This window comes from Dipodomys ordii, unplaced genomic scaffold (assembly GCF_000151885.1).
Source record: "Dipodomys ordii isolate 6190 unplaced genomic scaffold, Dord_2.0 Scaffold3, whole genome shotgun sequence".
NCBI classification, from domain to species: Eukaryota; Metazoa; Chordata; class Mammalia; order Rodentia; family Heteromyidae; genus Dipodomys; species Dipodomys ordii.
Genome location: NW_012267219.1, coordinates 11,663,673 through 11,682,928, shown reverse-complemented (window position 1 = coordinate 11,682,928; position 19,256 = coordinate 11,663,673). Strand labels below are relative to the sequence as shown.

The 19,256-nt window shown below is 38.1% G+C and overlaps 1 protein-coding gene across 5 annotated transcripts in view; it reads left to right on the top strand.

Moving 5' to 3' along the window:
- Window positions 1–19,036, top strand: part of Ptprr (protein tyrosine phosphatase, receptor type, R) — a 214,722-nt gene extending 195,686 nt beyond the window's left edge. For all 5 annotated transcript variants that reach the window (XM_013023312.1, XM_013023320.1, XM_013023328.1 and 2 more), the window contains 3 exons: window positions 375–532; window positions 4,491–4,604; window positions 17,898–19,036. In XM_013023312.1, coding sequence (XP_012878766.1) covers window positions 375–532; window positions 4,491–4,604; window positions 17,898–17,991 — 366 coding nt within the window. In that variant the 3' untranslated portion in view covers window positions 17,992–19,036. The remainder of the gene's footprint in view (window positions 1–374; window positions 533–4,490; window positions 4,605–17,897) is intronic.
- Window positions 19,037–19,256: the final 220 nt, after the last annotated feature.

Here is a 19,256-nt window from a genome sequence, read left to right as displayed (position 1 = left end):
TCTTATATCGATTGGTACGTTTAGAATAACCTGTCCTGGGAAAACACAATATATCTTTCTTTCTTGGTGATATTCTTACCTGACACTTTCTTTATTGTAACCAAGTATATAAGCATATATTTAGCCTACATTATCTGTAGCACATACATTATCTATATTATCCAGGCAGATAGAGATCTGGAGGTAATCTGTCCAACTTTAAGATCAGGTTTTCTCAAAGTGAAAGAATTAAAAAGAAAAGAATTTACGTATGTTTTCCACATCGAAGTAAATGACCAGTGAGCTGGTAGAGAGAGGAAGCATTCAATCTTGTGTTTTAGACACTTTTCTTTGCCCAAATGAATAAAGCATTTGGTGGCTCTTGCTATTTTCAGCAAGGAAGTCACACCCAGCATGTGAAGCATTACTGGTACACCTCATGGCCAGATCACAAGACTCCAGACAGTGCCCAGCCCCTCCTACAGCTAATGCTGGATGTGGAGGAAGACAGACTGGCTTCTGGGGGCCGAGGGCCTGTCGTGGTCCACTGCAGGTAAGACGCTAACTGATCTTTCTACTTAAATAACTCTCCACTCTCTATAGTCATAGAGCAGATGGAAATAGAGTTCTGATTCCCCGATATAACTTACTTGTTAAATTAAACATTTATCAAAGTTGGTTTATTTCCAGGTATTTGAATTTTATTCAAGATGATGCTTACAGACATGCATTCACACTTAGGAAAAGCATTTTTCAATAAACAGTTCCACAATGGACAAAATACTAGTTCTTAATAAGTGTCTCAGTAAACAGGAGATCTTATTCAGTCATCTAACTTGAAACTTCTCTTTAAACTTGAAACTTTCATTGATTCATTTTCTCTCTTCCGTCTCATGTACACTAGGAGTTACAGGTATCCTTTCCAAAATCACTGATAACTTTTTGTTATTGTTTTAAGATGGAACCTAGATTGTGTCATTTTCTTTCTGAAACAGCAGCACCCCATGTAACTTTGGCAGACCTCAAACTCCCAATCCTCCCGCCTCAGCCTCACAAGTGCTGGGATTATAGGCATGCACCACTATACCTGATGAACTATGTTCTTGATAATGTTTATCATTATGTTACAACTGGTGGAACCAGTAAACTATTCTTAGAGTTATCGCATGTAAAGAAGGTGAAGATGAATTGATGAACTGGGAAGTAGACAAGTGATTGCTTATTAAAAGTAAAGCAAAACACTCTTACTGGAAGGGGGTCATGGAAACCAGACCATTAGCAACATAATTGTCCGTGGTGGCCCATAGCCTCGGGTTAAAGCTCACCTCCCATACCTGGTTAAGAAAGTATTTTAAAATTATTTACATGACTAACCATTTATTCTCATACTTTTTCAAAATAATTTATATTACTATGTTTAACCTTATAAGTTCCATTTAGAGAGCATTAGATATTGTGTATAATAAATATGGTATTATTTTAGGTTACAGTTTTAGGCTCCTTTTTAAGATTATGTGAATTAAAGTAAAATTATTATATGTCTATTTATCCAAAGGTATCATTATCTAGCTTCCAGCATTATAATTTATCCTAAACTTAGTTTGGAGCCAAATGGAGGGGCGGAGGTCATATCTGGCAATGGTTTAAGACTGGATCATTAAGTGCTCGGAATATCTAAACTAAACTAGGTACTTTCCCTGTAAAACCAGGTCCCCTCTCTGATTACTATTTCTAAGAATGAGGCCTACTTTTTTCCAGTCACTGAGTGACCAGAGATGACAGTTATCTTTGGCTCTTCTTTCAACTTCAGCCTCAGTATCTAATCAGTCACTAGATTGGCTTTCCTTCAAAGCTTCTCCCATAATCACCATTTCCTGGCCAACCACCCCAGTTCAGGCCCTTATGACCTCACCCATGTTGTTCAACTGTACTTGACTAATTGAATACACGTACCCTTATTCCCTAGGCCATGGTGGCCTAGCCTATGCGTGTCTCTGGAATAATAGGCCCAAAATTACTCATCATTTAGAGTCCATGGGTTCGAAACTTGTCAGTGTCCTCACATTGCCTAAGAGTTCCTAACCTTGAGTCTATGTATAAACTACAGAGATTGGTGGTCTCTTTAAAATTACTCGCATATAAAAATCACTTGTGTATAAGATTTTGTGGATTTTTCCCCCAGGGAGCAAAAATTCAGTTTCCCTCTGATCATACGAAATAATATTTATTGAAATGAACTCCAGGAAATGGAAACAAGAGTTCATTTTTTTCTTTGTTATTGTTGGTTTTTTTTCTCTTTCTTTTTAGCTTATTTATTTTTCTTATTTATTTTCTTGGGAGGGGTAAGGAGAAATGGAGGAATAAAAACTGAATAGACACTGTATTTGATGTTGGTGCCCTGCATCTTGTATATACATTTCTCTAATTCGGGGAGGGAAAAAGAAAAAGACAAAATGCTTAAATAAGGATGCAGGCTGACCCATTGTAACAATGAGATGCACAAAACACTGTGTTGAAAACGAAACTTACAACTTCAGCGGGCAGGGGTGGGTGGTGGTGGTGGTGGTGTAGGTGTGGAGGTGGGAGGGAAGGGATGGTAGGGGGAAAACAAAGGAGGAGGCAACAATACGTAATAGGAAATGTACTCATTACCTTGCTCATGTAACTGTAACCCCCCTGTATAGCATTTTTAACAATAAAAAAGTATGAAAAAACTGAATAGATGCAACAGTGGTATTCACTAGATACTATGTTGAAAATGAACTATACAACTTGTGAATGGGACAGGAGGAAAAAACTGGAAGAGAGCTAGGAAAGGGGTGATGTCCAAAAAAGAAATGTATTCATTATATGACTAATATAATGTAACCCCTCATATATTATCTTTATAATAACAATAAAAATTTATAAAAAGAAAAAGCCAAATTTCAGTTTCCATTGATTTCAAAAAAAGAAGTGTAAAGAACACAGTCCAAAGTTTTTAGCCTTTCATATAAAGATTACCTTCTCAATATTACTTCCCCTCTCTTCCACCAAAACGCTTTTCTCTTCCAGCCAGGCTAGGCTGCTTACTGTTACAAGTCACATATTTTGTCCTGCATTAATTCTTATTTATATCGATGTCATACATGGAATGTACTTTCTCATTCATTGAAGACAACACGCTCTCAAATCCTATCTCTTCCTCAAAACAAACTCTTTGTAGACACTTCAAATATAAGGATTCATTTCTTTTGAATTTTTCTGTCCTCATATTCAACAAGATACAAAAGCCAAATAGAAAAAATATTTGCTATCTGAGGACCAAGAGAAGAGCAATTAATTCTAGCCATGAGAATTGAAGATAGCTTCTAACCAATGGAATAATGTTAGGCTGGGGTAGGAAGGAAGGAAGGAAGGGAGGGAGGGAGGGAGGGAGGGAGGGAGGGAGGGAGAGAGGAAGGAAGGAAGGAAGGAAGAAGGAAATGTTTGTGGTTTTGCAAAGGTGGGCAAGGGCATTTTTTTCCTGCTTGAGAAGACATCATTAACACAGAAAGAAAAATTGAAGAATAACAGGCTTTGTTTGCAAGAGTTCATGAAAACGAGAACAATAGCACATAGAGTAGCAAAAATACATCAAAGACATAGACAGCAAAAATATATCAAAGTTAGTTACATTCATATTTTGCTAGGTCATGAGTACCATGGTAGGTTTGACACTGAGCTGCATGGGACTACCTATAGGTTTTTAGTAGGGAATGATATAATGAAGTCCTTAGTTTAGATAGAGGAGCCTAGCTTTTCGTTGTATGTATCATGAATTTTAAGTTCAGGGAAACATTGGAGACGTGGAAAGCCATGACATCACTGCTGATCATGAAATCAAGAGATGTTGAAGACATGAGTAAGTCTACAGAAAGGAAAGTACAGAACCACAAAGTCTCAGCAGAGATGGGGGGAAATGGAGGAATGGGTAACAGATGGGATGTGGGAGGTGACAGAGGGGGAGATAGTGAAGATGGCTCCAAGATTTCTAGGCTGGAAAAACTTGGCTGATGGGCAATGTCATTGAGGGAAAAGATAATTAAGTCCATCTTTAAGACATCCAATTTAGTTACCCTGAGCAAGTGTAAAATAGCAACCACCAGAATTCCAGCTGGGAGGGATGTAGGGAGTTTAGATCAAGACTTGAGAGGAATTTACATGAAGACTTCGCAGGATAAATCGGGAGGGAGATTGGTAGATTCCCCATCCATGGACATGTCTTCTAAGGCAGCGTTTATAGTCAAATATTACCTCTATATAAATAGCCTGGAAGTATGTGGCTCCAGCCCCATCTTCTCTCCTCAATAGAACTGAACCGTTGCTTATTCACGACTTCTCAACATCTGAACTCCTCATACCAGCCTCCTCCAACTATCCCTTATTCCAGAATTCACCTATGCCTCGGTGTTCCCTCATCCTTTCTAGTCTCCAGATCTCATCACCTTTGTTCTTTCCCCATTTTTTAATTACTTTTCTTTTCCTTTCAGCGCAGGGATCGGTAGAACTGGGTGTTTTATTGCTACATCCATTGGTTGTCAGCAGTTGAAAGAAGAAGGAGTGGTTGATACATTAAGCATTGTCTGCCAGCTCCGTGTGGACAGGTGAGTGTTCAGAGGTCCATGACACCAAGAACTTACTTCAGAGCAGCTGATCCACTTGCTTCAAAAGCATCACAGGCCCTAGGTTCCTCAATCTCTATAGAGATTACTGTAACATGCCAGAGAATACATAGTACGTTTGAAAGATATTGAAGAAAATGTTATTTGTAACAGGAACCAAGACTTATGTATGATTCCTCCTCATTCTAATACAGATTATACAGGGTATTTATGTTCTCTCTCTCTTTTCCTTTCTCTCTTTTCCTCTTTCTCTTCCTCTCTCTTTCCCTCTCTCTGTCTCTGTCTCTCTGTCTCTCTCTCCTCCCCCCCTCTCAAGACTGAAGGCAATTCAAGGTCTCATGTATGGTAGGCAAGCACTCAGCGTTTTACTAAACCTCTTAGATGACCCTAGACCTTTGATTGGTTTCTGAGATAAGATCTTGCTAACTTTTCCAGAGCTTGCTTTGAACTTAAAATCCTTCTTCCTTTGCCCTGCAAGTAACTAGGATTATAAGCATGTGCTGCCATGCCTAGCTTATTTATGGTATCTTGCATCCTTTTTTCCTTTATAATCTGCATTTTTCTTTGACTTAAATTGATTACTCCTTTTTAGCCTCATGTTCTTTTGTTTTTTGTTTGGTCTGTGGTTGGTGCCAGTCCTGGGGCTTGAACTCAGGGTCAAGGTGCTGTCCCTGAGCTTCTGTGCTCAAGGCTAATGCTTTATCATTTGCACCACAGCTCATCTTCCAGCTGAGTAGCTGAGTAGTATTACAGCAGCTCTTGGCAAGCATCTTATTTTTTTCCCTAATTAAATGTTATTGTCAAGGTGATATACAGAGGGGTTACAGTTACATAAGTAAGGTAGTGAGTATATTTCTTATCACCATCTTATTCTTTTAAAGTGAAATATACGAGGACTCTACTACCAAGAGTCTTGATTTGTTCTTGTTCTTGATGCTGTTAGTTGCAGTCTCACTACGTAGGTCAGACTAGACAAACACTATATAGCTAAGTCTAGCCTTACAATTTGCCATCCTTTGGTTTTCAATTCATGGGATTGCAGACAGGCATCACTCACAGAGCTAAGAGTCTTTCTTTTCTTTTCTTTCTTAATTTTGGTTGTAGGGAAATGCATGTAATAATGCTTATACATGCATGACAAACTCTGTACCATTAAACAGCTCCCAAGTCTTCCTTCAGACCAACACTTAGCAACAACCATTCTATTTTCTGTCCTGTGAAGTTGCCTATTCTAAGTATCTTTCATCAGCAAAAATCATTCTTGCACTTGTCTTTTTGTGTCTGACCTATTTCCCTTTCTATGATATCTGCAAGGTTCTGGTTATAGCAGGTATCTATTGAATGAATATAACCATATTGGTTTATCCATTCATTTGTCAATGGAAATTTAGATTCTTTCCACCTGTTGACTGTTGTGAATAATGTTATGAATATGGGTTCACACATACCTATTTGAACCCCCATTTTAAATTCTGTATATTACTATATATTGCTGTATATTCTCTATATTGCTGGGTCACATTATCTTTTAAGATTTGCTTAACAAATATTTATTAAGCACCTATGATATGCTACATTCTGAGATTCCAATGAAAAAAGCAAAATGATGATTCTGAAATCTCAGTATAGGCAAGGCACTCAGAATGGGAGCTGGCACACAATAAGCCATCCATAAATGTTTACTATGCTATTATCATCTTCATTACTCCGAAGCTTTTCAAGTGTATCTTTCCTCTCCTTTTTCTTTTAATTTTGACTGACTAATTAAACTACATTTGTCACTGGAGTTGAGATTCTGGGCTCTGACCAGGAACTGGTGGCTCATGCCTTTCATTATGGCTAGTTGACGGCTTAGAGTGAGAGAATAGCAGCCCAGATAGAAAAGCTCATGAGATCCTTTCTCAACCATAGCTGAGAGCCACATACCTGGCATCTTAGCTACATAAAAGGATGCAATTGAGAGGAGTAGTCACAGCAACCAATCCATAAAATCCATAAGGAAAGCTGGACGTGGTGACGCTTGCCTTTCACTCCAGCAAGATAGGAAGCCTAAAACTAGGCAGCTCATGACCCAGGCACAAGTCAAAAGAAACAACAATAATTAGCCCAAAACAAGCCTGGAAATGTGGCTCAGCAGTAGAGTACCTGCCTAGCAAATATGAAGCCCTAAGGCCAAATACTCAGTCAAAAAAATCCACATATTCTTGATGTTAGAAATATTGACTGAGGGGCTGGGAAGGTGGGTCAGTGGTAGAGCGCTTGCCTTGCATGCTTGAGGCCCTGGGTTCAATTCCTCAGCACCACATAAGCAGGAAAAAAAAAGCTGGAAGTGGCACTGTGGTTCAAGTGGTAGAGCGCTAGCCTTGAGCTGAAGAGCTGAGGGACAGCGCCCAAGCCCAGAGTTCAGGCCCCACGACCAGACCCCCCCCAAAAAAGAAAAAGAAATATTGACTGAATTTATATATTCTGGTTCTATCCCTTTCTGACTGGGTAGCATTGAGTCGAGTTACTGACCTTTTCCACGAATTAGAAATTTCCATCTAGAAAATGGAGGTATTAGTATACATACTCTTATGTTGCAAGGATTAGATGATGATCAACATCTGTAGCAAACAAACTAAACATATACCTATAAACTGGAGATGGTAATGCAAATCACAGTGGAGAGCAGTAACATTTAAATGACATTAAACTTATGACGTAGTTAGTAAATCTTTGACTATTTCTTATCCTCATTTGACATATTTAACTTTCTCCTTTATACACTCTACATGTAACTGCTTTCAAAGGTATTTGAAATGAATGAAAATGTACATAAGAAAATATACACATATGTTCTTTAATGCACATTATAAAGTCCATGGCAATCATCCCTTCTCTCCCTCTCATAATTGCTGACATAGTTTTGTAAGATTTGCTTGTCTCCTGTTGTACAACAACCAAATTGTGATGTAGTTGTTTCACTCAGACTTGAGGACCTATGTTAACCCAGCAAGAAGTTCCTAAGGAAAAAGATAAAGGATTGCACCCAGTTAGCCAGCAAGGAGCCGATGCTACATCAACCCCAGCCTCTCCTACTTTGTGATTTTATAAGCAAGGCTCCAGCATGGAACCTTAAATCCCTGATGTACTCTAGTTCACACACCCGGTCCCACTTCCCTTCTGAGTGATGCCAGGATTCCATGAATACCAGATAAAGTGCATGGATCCAAACTGACTCTGAACCAAGTTGGCCTCCAACAATACCTGCCCTGATGCTATTTGGAACAATGTGCTGAAACATGGGTTTGATGTCTTTTCATTCTGTTGGCTCCTGTGACTGTTGATTGTCTCCTACTCCCCCTCATACCTCTCCCACCCACTTGTGCAGCTGACCTCCACTTTGGACTCTGACTTCCCCACCACATTCCTCTGTGGAGTATGCCTAATTATCCTCTGGCTCTGAATGGAATCACAATACCTCCTCTATCTACGCCTTCCTTCCTAAAGCAAATGGTCAGAAAGTTTAGCCTTGGCCTTCTATCTCCACCAAGGTCTTCCCACTGCATGACCTCTTATTCTTGATAGGATCTTTTATCACATCCAACTTCTCTACAGATGTGAAGCCTATAGGATTCCTACCCCTTGGATTTGAATTCCAGCCAAAATGTGTGTCATAATCATTCTGATTTATTAACCCCCTACTCCGCATTCTTGCTGAGCAGCTGCTTCTGTTGTTTTTGAAACAAACCCTCTTCCCCATGTTCTCCCAGAAAAGCCTTTCCTTCTCTTTGCTTCTTTCATGGGATCAATGCAGATTTTCCTTATAGCATCTCTTCCTTCTGTTGTATACACCTGTAGAATTTATTTAAAAAAAAAACTAAAAGAAAAACTTTCCTCTATTCCCTCGTCTTACTTATTTTGCTTCCCCATCTTTCTTGCTTTTCGCTTCAGCAATTTAACCTTGTGCTGACATAGCTCATTTTTGAAGATTCCAAGTGATAGCTGACTGAAGCCATGGATTGCATCTTTGACTCACACCACTAATATGAAAGCTAGTCTCAGAAAATCTGAACAGCCACATTTGTTCTTTCATAGTATCTATCTTTCTTCACTCTTCAAACCTTTGCTACACTCTGATCTCTCTAGCCATCCTTGCCTTCTGCTCTAAATCTGCCTCCAGACATTCCAGAATCCATTCTTTAACACAAAGAAGCTGGTCTAGTCATGGAGTAGCCACTGTGGCCTTCAAAGCATGTAACTCATAGAACTTTCAAAATCAAGAGTAGGAAAAGATGGATGCCTGGTCCTTACTTTTTGTAATGAGAAAGCAATAATCTGAAGATGTTAAGTGACTTGCTCAAGGTCACAAAACTTTCCTCCGTGACTATCTAAGCAGGATGGAGAGGTATAACAAGAAGCATGAACTATTTCTTCAAGATGTATACAGTGAAAGAAGACTTGAGATGGGATAATAATTTGAGTTTGAACAGGAACCATTGAATACAGAAAAGGAGCATATAGCTGGCTAATCCAAAGAATCCAACTGAGAATAATAAGAAATATAAAAGAGCAAAAGATTTAGTTTATACTTTGCAGAGTGTGAACTGCACAAGCCTTTTCCTAGCTATCTTACTAACAATGGCCTCCACCCATTGGTAACCCAAGGTGGCACACAGTACATCTGACTTTTATAACCTACTGTTCATTACTTAGACTCATTGAAGGAGGCACTCTGACAAGTCCAGGCATAGATTCAGCAGACAGAAAGACAAGAGAGTGATTTTGATTTGTGAAATGAGGCTTGTTTCATGACTGGTTAAGTCAAGAGTTTGAGCACCATCTGTGCATAGTGGTGTACAACTATAATCCCAACACGTGGGAAGCAGCGATAGGTAGGTCTTGAGTTCAAGGTCAGCCTTGGCTATGTGGTAAGGCCCAACAGTTACAAACAAACGGAGTTTGAACACTGGGCAGGATGCAAATGCTAATTTCAAAAGAAAAATTTATAATAATGGTTGTTATTCAACAGGGGAAAACAAAACATTTGTACTCAAACTGTAAATCTGCATTTAGCAATAAACCCAAATAGTTCTGGTTTAGAAATGAGTGTGCTGTGCTGAATAGATGTTTCCAGTCTAACAATGACAAAGCCATTTGGTAGACTCCTCATTTCTCTGGCAAGACATTATTATTATTGGCTTTAGGGCAGCTTCTATTAATAGATGCCACAGTTCTCATGGCAGATTCATGAGTCTGTGATTCTCCTTTTAATGATACTTCTGAGCATATTTTGAGCTAAAATAAGATTCCTTTTTTTCTAAGTAGTTCAAATTCAGTACAAGGCACCCACGAGTGTTTTATTTAGAAAAGTATTAATGGATCATCTCCTCAGCCCCATGGAGTTAGTTTTAATTAAGAGAAGAAGGGGTCCTTTGAAAATTGGGATGGGGACATTCTGATAGGAAGGCAAACCAGCAGCCACAGACCATGGGGAGTGGCCAGGTATCTGTGGGTCAGACCTCCTGGAGCTTTGTGCTTAACCCAGGTTCTGCTCTCAATTTCCTATGTGACCATTTATCTACTCTAGGGGTCTCTGTAACAAAAAGAGAGAGAAGGCATAACAGTAAGTCCCCCACTTCTTCTGGTTATCAGAATCTTTTTTAAGAGTAAAATACTTCATGGATTTCAACCTGTAAGCATTTCATAATGCTTAGAATTTGATTTCCATGTCCTGACTCACAACAGGACCTACATGCTTTTCAAAATTAGTGATGCTCATACAGTCTATGCATATTTATTTGGTACACCAGTAATACTGGGATCACAAATAGGTTTAAGAAACCTTGCAATAAGATACCTTCTCAGTCCTTAGATTTTCCTGATAGGGAATGATGGATTGGTTTTCTGAGCTTCCTTTCAGCTTTGGTGATTGGCTGTCTAAGTAGCTTTCACCCATTTCAAGAAATACCAAGAATACTCATAACATTTTCCCAGCATCTATTAGGGAAAGGATGGTTTAAAAGAATCAGGCCTTGTGGGCTAGGAATGTGACTTAGTGGAAGAGTGTTTGCAAACCCTGGATTCAATTCCTCAGTACCACATAAACAGTAAAAGCCAGAAGTGGTGCTGAGGCTCAAGTAGAAGTCCTACCTTTGAGCAAAAGAAGCTCAGGGACAGTGCCTAGGCCCTGAGTTCAAGTACCAGGACTGGCAAAAAATAAAAAGAATCAGGCCTTGGGAATATTAAACAAAGGAGAAACCTCTTAAAGAAAAAATCCAACACCAAAAGAGGAAAGTCAATATCCAAAGTCACATAGCTTATTTTCACTTACAAATTTGACACTCAAAATTGATTTACCAATTTTTCTCAAATGGCTCAATTTTGGATTTGTTTTGGATTCTAAAAGACTATTTTTTTCCTGAAGCGTGAGACTTAATTGGTTAAGCATATAGTTCAAAGAATAATATTTTGGCAATAACCCAGAACTAGTTGCTATATAAATCAAGAAAATTTGCTTATCTCTGATTGTTTCAGTCTAGATTGTTTCTTACTAACATCCAGATGTAATAATTATAACAAATTTTCTGTTGTAGAAAAAGATCTTTCTTTAATCACATTCCTTATTGACAGATGACTATTAGATGTACATAGGCCAATGATAATTTCCAAAATGTGAGTGCAAAAAGGATCTATAACATTAGTACTAAACTGAACACAGTGTAAACATTTTTTATTACAGAAAGACCTTCCATATCTTCCTTATACCTTTTAATCTCAAATATCACTTAAGTGTTGAGACTATACTATTTAATTAACAATTCTAATTGTAAAGCCAAGCACCAGTGGCTCATGCCTGTAAACCTAGCTAAGATTTAAGGATTGTGGTTCAATGCCATTCCAGGCTGGAAAATCCATGAGACTCTTATCTCCAATTAAGTACCAGAAAAGCCAAAAATGGAGCTGTAGCTCAAGTGGCAGAGCACTAGTTTGAGCACAAAAACTCAAGAACAGCACTCAGACCCTGAGTTCAAGCCCTAGGAATGACACCACACACCCAAAAAGAATTCTAACTGTGAGAATGAAGCTATGGCTCCTGTGGTAGGGTACCAGCTTTGAGCAAAAAAGCTAAGCAAGAATGTGTGGCCCTGAACTCAACCCCTGACCTGCTAGCATCAAAAAATTAAATAAGTAAAAAGGAATTTTAATTGCTATACAGTTAAACCAGACTTTGCTATGGGTAGCTTCTAGGCTACAAGAGATAACATAGGCATAAAGTTACACCATGTGTGATAGTAAGAGGTCATTTATTCAGTGAGTATAAGAGAAATAATGTAGCTTTAAAAATATTAATGCCCATGGTAATAAGCAGTTAAGGGCACTCAGAAAATACTTCATACACATTACAGAAGAATGACTAAGGAACAAGACTGAAACATCAGAAGATGTCTCATTGCAGGGTGACCTCCAGCAACTTTTTCCTTGTATTTATTTTCATTCCATTGGCACTTCTTGGCATTGGCAGAATTCAAAAGGTGAATTTGGGAAATGAAACATAGAAAAGAATATCAGGTTCCAAGGCCTTTTATCTTTTCTTTTCCTCCCCTTTCCCCACAGAAACAGGAAACAATCTGTCTGATACTCTTTTTTTTTTTTTTGAGAGCTAATGGTGAAATCTGTAGTAGTCTTTGTACATCCTTACTTTGGATGACTTAAGTTGGAATGACATCCAAGGTCCTCACTTGTAGCTCCCCAGACAGGATAGAAAAAGGTTTCCAGTGTGCGTCATATCATTGTTTAAATGTTTTGATTACTCACTTGAGTTTGATGATTTTCTTTTCTACATTTTTTCTTAACTACAGCAATCTTAGAGAGGGAACATATATGCCATCCGTGTCCTGTAATATTCTTTATTCCCAAAATCTACTTAAACAATTTCTAATCAAGCTTTTATTTGCTGGATCACATTTGGAACAATAGTCTTATATTTATGTCTCTCTGCATGTCCAACGAATCCCAACGCTGCTCCTATATAGGAAAAGATCTTTGGAGATCATGAATTCAGCATTTTGGGACCCATAGTTTAAAGGCACTTATAGATAAAGCCTTAGGAATCAGTGTGGATTTTCTTGGTATTATAGCTTCTGTATTAAAAAAAAAAAAGTTATACTGATTGAACCTTTCAAGGGAGTTGCCACGACAACCTTCCTAGCTAGGAGTTAATTGAGTGTGAACCTGGGTATTCAGACTAAAAGGGCTAATTTTCAGAAGGGGAAAAATGGATTTAATAATGCTAGAGTTGTCAATGAATTATCATTTGGTCTGGGCTGTCTTTTATGGCCTACCACCTATTTGGGAAAAAGTGTCTATGAATTGAAATATCTGGTCAAAATCATGTTATGTTTAAGTCCTCCTTCTTGATATGATAAAGCTCCTTGGAAGAACGAGTAGCTTAGACACACCACACAGCTGTCCCCAAATTGGGACATCAACTTAACCTCACTTGACACATGCCCAGGCTCTCAGATTTTTACCCATGAGGCCCATTAACATCCACACCTTTTGTTCTAAATTTACTGTACCAAACTTTACCAAAAGAATTCCAGATTTGAAAATAATAATAATAATAAAAAGGCAAAGGAGCTTAAGTTCCATTGTTAGCCCAGAAGTGAGTCACCACCACAGAATTTCTTGTGTCTACTGATTAGACCGGATATAGGCTGGGTGGTGCAGCAGGAAAGGCCGTTGCTCTCTGTATATGTGAGTTAACAGTCAGAAAAGGTCACACTTTTAACATGTTAAAAACCAAATCTCTCTCCTGGGCATCTAGAGAGGTGTTTTTTTTTTAAATTCAATACACTCTCCCATTAGCAAAAGGAAAAAAAAACCCTACATTTTTCCTAAATTTAACTTGAGTTTATCCCCCAGCTGACAGAGCTACGTGCTTCCTTGCATGGAAACAATGACACAGACTGGGGAGTCTGACAGAGCTAATCTAAACTGAGTTATTTGATTTTTCTAGAAGGGTAGTCTTTACCTGAATCTTTTCAGACCTGGCCAGGCACAGTGTTCATGTTTAGTGGCCACACACACATACACACAAATTAGAGCCACATAGCCAACACCACTTTTGCAATGAAGGGGACTGTGTTTTGTTTTGTTTTGTTTTTCTCCCAGCATAGAATGGGATATCATTAGGATGAATAAATCATTTATCCTCTGAACTAAGGCACTGAGAGATGGCTAGTTTAGCATGAGTGAAGTATGAATGTCTCAAGCAAACCAGAACTCGTTTCAGTATAATTGTTAACCCAGCACCTAGAAAGAGAATAAGAAAAATAGTGGAGTTTTTATTTAATACTTAATAACCAAGAGCAACTTTGCTAACTTTGTAGATTATCCCATTGAAGCCTTATAATACTTGAAATCTTATTAATTTCCAGGCCAGTAGTTATCAAACTTTGTGTGTGTGTAAGCAATGGGAAAAATTTGCATATAAAACTCTTCCATGGAGCACTAATGTGGAAAACCAATAAAAGGCAGGCATAACCTCCCTGGTCAAAGCTGGGCTCAGGAGCTCACCCTGAACACCCAACCTCCTCCTGCTCCCGCCAGCCAGTGGCCCAGATTCCACTGTGCATCCTGGGCTACTGGAAACACATGAACAACCTGTAGTTAGACACCAGTGTCTTCTCACGTGATCAACAAGTGACTTTTGTCATGAATGTCATTTTATAACTGAAAGAAATCCAGGCTGGGAGGGATTGAACAACTTTTCTAAAAACCACTTAGTAAGTAGGTTCAAAAGCAAAGATTTCAACCTCTGTTTGCCCCTCTCCAAGCCTACCACTTTCTTCTACATCAGCTGTCATCTTCTGGATGGTGACCGTTTAGAAACATATTGGGCTCTTTTCCAGCTAGACTTGCCCAAGCTGAGCAACCCAGCATCCTCTATCTGCTCTTAGTTATCTTAGGCTTTAAGGTCTTCCTCCAGAGCTTTCTAACCAGTCTTGTTTTACCCTACAGAACCAACTAGCAGTAACAACCATAATCACTAATGGTACTTATATGTTCTTGGCTGTGAACTAAATATTTGAAATGATTGTGCCATTTATTACTCATAACAAGGCTGAGAGGGGTACTAATATATTATTGCTTCATTGATTGGTACATGAGAAAACAGCTCTACAAAGGCTACAAGTAAGACAAAGCAGCTAGTAAGTAACAGAGACAGAACTTATATATAGTGTCTTTTTACCTCAACACACTTGGCAGCTTGTCAAGTAGATATTGTAACTGAATGCATTATATAGTCACTCCTTGGAAAACCAGATTTGTACCTAAAGAGGATTGTCCAAATTCTAAGCTGATTGTCTAATGCTGGTCTAGCTATTTTGAGCCCAATGAAGTCTTCCCTACTAAGCCATCACCTTGGCCATCATAGAAATCTTTTCAGATCTTAGGATTGGTTGAATTTAAATTATAACCTATTGGAGGTAAAGGATTATTTTAATGCTTGCTCTTTAAATGGTAGTTGGATGATACTTTAAAGTAATAATAATTTTAAAAGGTTGTACCTGATTTATATCTTCCAAAGCCAGTTTACATCAGGAACTTATATATCAGGTTTCCATGGAGATGTCTCAAACCCTTTAGGCATCTGACCAAAGAGAGTACCTGGGATAAAATAAGATCTAAATAACATCCAAATGTGTGTGTGTGCATGTGTGTGTGTGAATTACTATGGAGCTCTCTTGAAGATTATGTAGCTTAAGTTGCTTAATTCATAATAGTATTTTCTATAATATAATGAATCACAAGAAAGTAAAATAGATTATGTTGGGGGATAGATATCAGAGGGATGGAGGAAGGCCAATGAAAACGTGAATTAAGGTGAAGATCGTCAAAGTAATTTATATGCACATATGAAAATATAATATTGAAACCTATTGAAATTGAAGGTAGGAAGAGAGATGAGGGAGAGATGGAAAAAATGAGTTTGATTTGAGTACATTGAATGTATGTGTGTATGAAAATATCACAAGGAAATTCCCTTTTTGTATAACTAATAAATGCTAATTTAAAAAGCATTTTGTATATAGACACTGCTTTTAGGTATGCCAGATGTCACTTTACACAATGGCGGCCAATAAAAGGACCTTATTTGCCCTATAACAGACTGTAGCCTGACCAGTAATACTAAGTTTTAAGTTCTTACAAAGGCCAATCAGTAGAATATTTATTAATAATATCCAAGATGACTGTAACATGTTCTGAATTTAAACCAGCCCTTAATGTATGATTCCTGGCATACTCTTGGCTTTCCTGTAGCCAGAGTTTATCTATTTTCACATGACATAAAAACTGCATGACCTGGATAACCTACTTTGCAGGTAACCCACTTGACCTGTGATTAGCCAATGCCTTCCATTGTTGCAGGTATAGAGAAATGATCACATTATATTTGTCCTTGAAAGACCTAACACTTAATTGGAAACAGTTTAAAACAGGATTAGACAGTATATAATAGGGTATTATATTACTTACAATAAACACCTATCTTGTCTCTGTGTTTTTCCTTTTCTTTCAATAAATGACTTAGACAACATGTAAAGCATGCTTGTTAAATGTCTGAAAGACACAAATCTGGAAATGAGAAATGGAAGATTGATATATTGAGTGCTAGAAATAATGGTTCTGTAGACAAGAACACTGTGCTCAGAACAAGGACTAACAAGTTGAAATTAGCAGCAACAAACAGAAGGCCAGACATTTAGTTTCAAAAAAATCCAATACCCTATCTATAGGATGGGGGAAAAGGTGTAATTTTCACATTTTAAAAATCTTACTGACTTTTTAATTACCCTCAACTTGCATCCAAAATCCAAAGGGGCATGGTGAGGGTTGGGAAGTCTATAATCTCATCTGTGAACCTCGCCTCTTGATGCACCTGGACGAACACACTTGCTGACCTAGAATGCACAGTTGAAGAAAGAAAATATGCTCACTGACTTGAGCCCATCAGCAATAGACACAACACTCATAGAAGGGCATATTTGATAAAATACGGAGACTACGGTGTTGAGTGACAGGGAAACCAGGCTTTACAGAAATGTTGAGTAACCACAGGATGTTTAGTCTAGAGAAGAAAAGATTATGAGGCTTTGATGGTTGTTTTCAAGCATTTGGAGAGCTATTGTGTGACAATAAGGAGAGTCTTAAGACCTTTGTGGGTTATTCCATTTGGACCAATGAGATGTTATTTAGAGAGAGGCACATTCATTTTTGGTGACTTCATAAATTTTTCTGCCCACCTAAACAAGCCTGCTTCTAAAAGTACCTAGATGAAACTGTCTGTCCATCTGTCCTGTAAACTGCTTCTTTCTGGAAAGAAGCCAGACTTTGTCAATCATTGGGGCAAATGATCTTTAAGAATCCCTTTGATTTTTTCGTCTTCGTTTACACAATGAAATGGGAAGTAACAGAACATATGCTTCCCTGAAGCCTTCAGATTCACAAGAATTTTGCAAGCCTATAGCTAATAGATGTATTTTCCCATTACCCTGAAAATAATTAAGTGGAGTAGGGCTTTTAGTTCTCAGAAGAGCATTTCACAGCTGAGTCATATTTGGTAAACTTATTTCTATCAAGTTTAATCCAAATTTATAAAGCATTTTAACAAAAGAGGAATGGTAAAGTAATACAAACCATCAACTACAATACATCCATTTAACATTCATAAACAAACAACCTTACAAAGTAGTTACTGTTACTGTATTGTCTTAACAGAGGAGGAGTTTTCATTACATTTTGCAACTAAGAATTTGTTTCAATAGTCTGGCCTATAATACCATATCACTAGTAATGGTATGAATGTAAACTTGAAAAATAATCACATGCCTAGTGGACCAGGCACTTTATATATGCAATCAAGTGTGGCTTCATGACTAGTGCAGGTATTATTTAATGATTGGAATCTGATCTAAGAAATGTGTCAATCAGTAATTTTGTGGTTGTGTGACCATCCCACACAAACCTGGATGGCATAGCCCATTACACACCTAGATACTATGGTGTATGTATGCTACAGCAGTGTTATACAGCACCTGACTATATGAACATACTAATGTTGTAAGTTGAGACATTTAGATGCAGGTGAGCAGGATAATGAAAGAATCATTAGGCCAACTCTCTCTGTCTTTGGGATCATATCCTAGCTAGCTTGAATATGGGGTCTGTAGTATGAGACTGTGGGATGTTAGCAAATAAAGTTATTTCATGATCTCTTCCTTGCAGGGGTGGAATGGTCCAAACTAGTGAGCAGTATGAATTTGTGCACCATGCTCTGTGCCTGTATGAGAGCAGACTTTCAGAAGAAACTGTGCAATGATATACTGAAGATAACTAGATCATCAGTCTACTGGGTGATGAATCAAAGCACCCCCACTTGAAGCTTCAAGAAGAAGCTTCCTGGGAATGAGGGATGGAGGAGCTCTGAAACCAACCTGTGGCATGGATTGTGGGAGGCCTGGCAACCTACTCAAGATTGCCAATCTCTTGTGTATATTAGTGCATTTGTAAGCATCCCCAAGTTATTTTGAAGGTTCTATGCTGATGGAGGTATACTAAATTTCTCACAAAGCCTAAGGTGGCTTTTGTTTTGTCTGTATTGGGTACCAACCACATAGAATGTATGTATGTATGTATTATAAAGTGGTCTCTGTCATCAAATGATGATTGGAGGCACTGCTGAAGACATCATTATTGTGTGTTTACATGCTCTAATGTCTGTAGTCTGTCTCGTGAATGGACTGTTCCAATTTTAAGTGCTATTATGTATCTCAGTTACCAGAATCTTGCTGCTGATGTTGCAAGTGATTGATAATGAATTTTTAACAAATAAGTTTTTCTTTAAAAAAAAGCAATCTAACACAGTAACTATTTTATATGGAAATGTGTCTTGATAACATTATCTACTAAATGTGTATTTATAGTACCTCCTATCAATTACAGAGCACAATGATTGTCACTGGATATATATGTACGTATTCTCTATTATTAGGCATAGAGGTGGCTCCCCAGACCCACCCTCTATCCACTATATTTCTACATTGTAAATTGTTTTACTTTAAAGGGGGAGTGGGGAATTTGTAGCAACTATGAAGTATCAAGAATTTCAAATACTTGTCTCTCTTTTACTAAAGAAGGGACCTTTGTATATGCTGTCTACTTGGAATCCCTCTTCCAAAGAGGCAGGACTTTGCTGTGACGTGTCTCATGTCCAGAGTTCTTCAGATGGACGCTGCTATGACTGTTCTTACACTTCTGAGAGGTCTTCATCTGCACGAGACAAAGTTAAAATAACTACACTCAGAAAACACAACGTTCTGCTCAAATATGAATTTTTAATGCAGCAATGCTAACTTTGTTTCATACTGCCAATAAATTACCCTTAATACTAACTCCTGAGTATTCTTTTATTTATTATTGTAATTTTCTTTCTTCTTTTCCTATTTAGAGAGAAGCCATTGTCTGTTTTGGGGAAGCCTGAAGTAGATAACTTGATGGGTTTAATATTAGTCTGTATCTCCCCAGCAGAGATGACTGTCTTGAAAGGCGATATTATCATCCCTTGAGAGATCTCATAGTGCCATC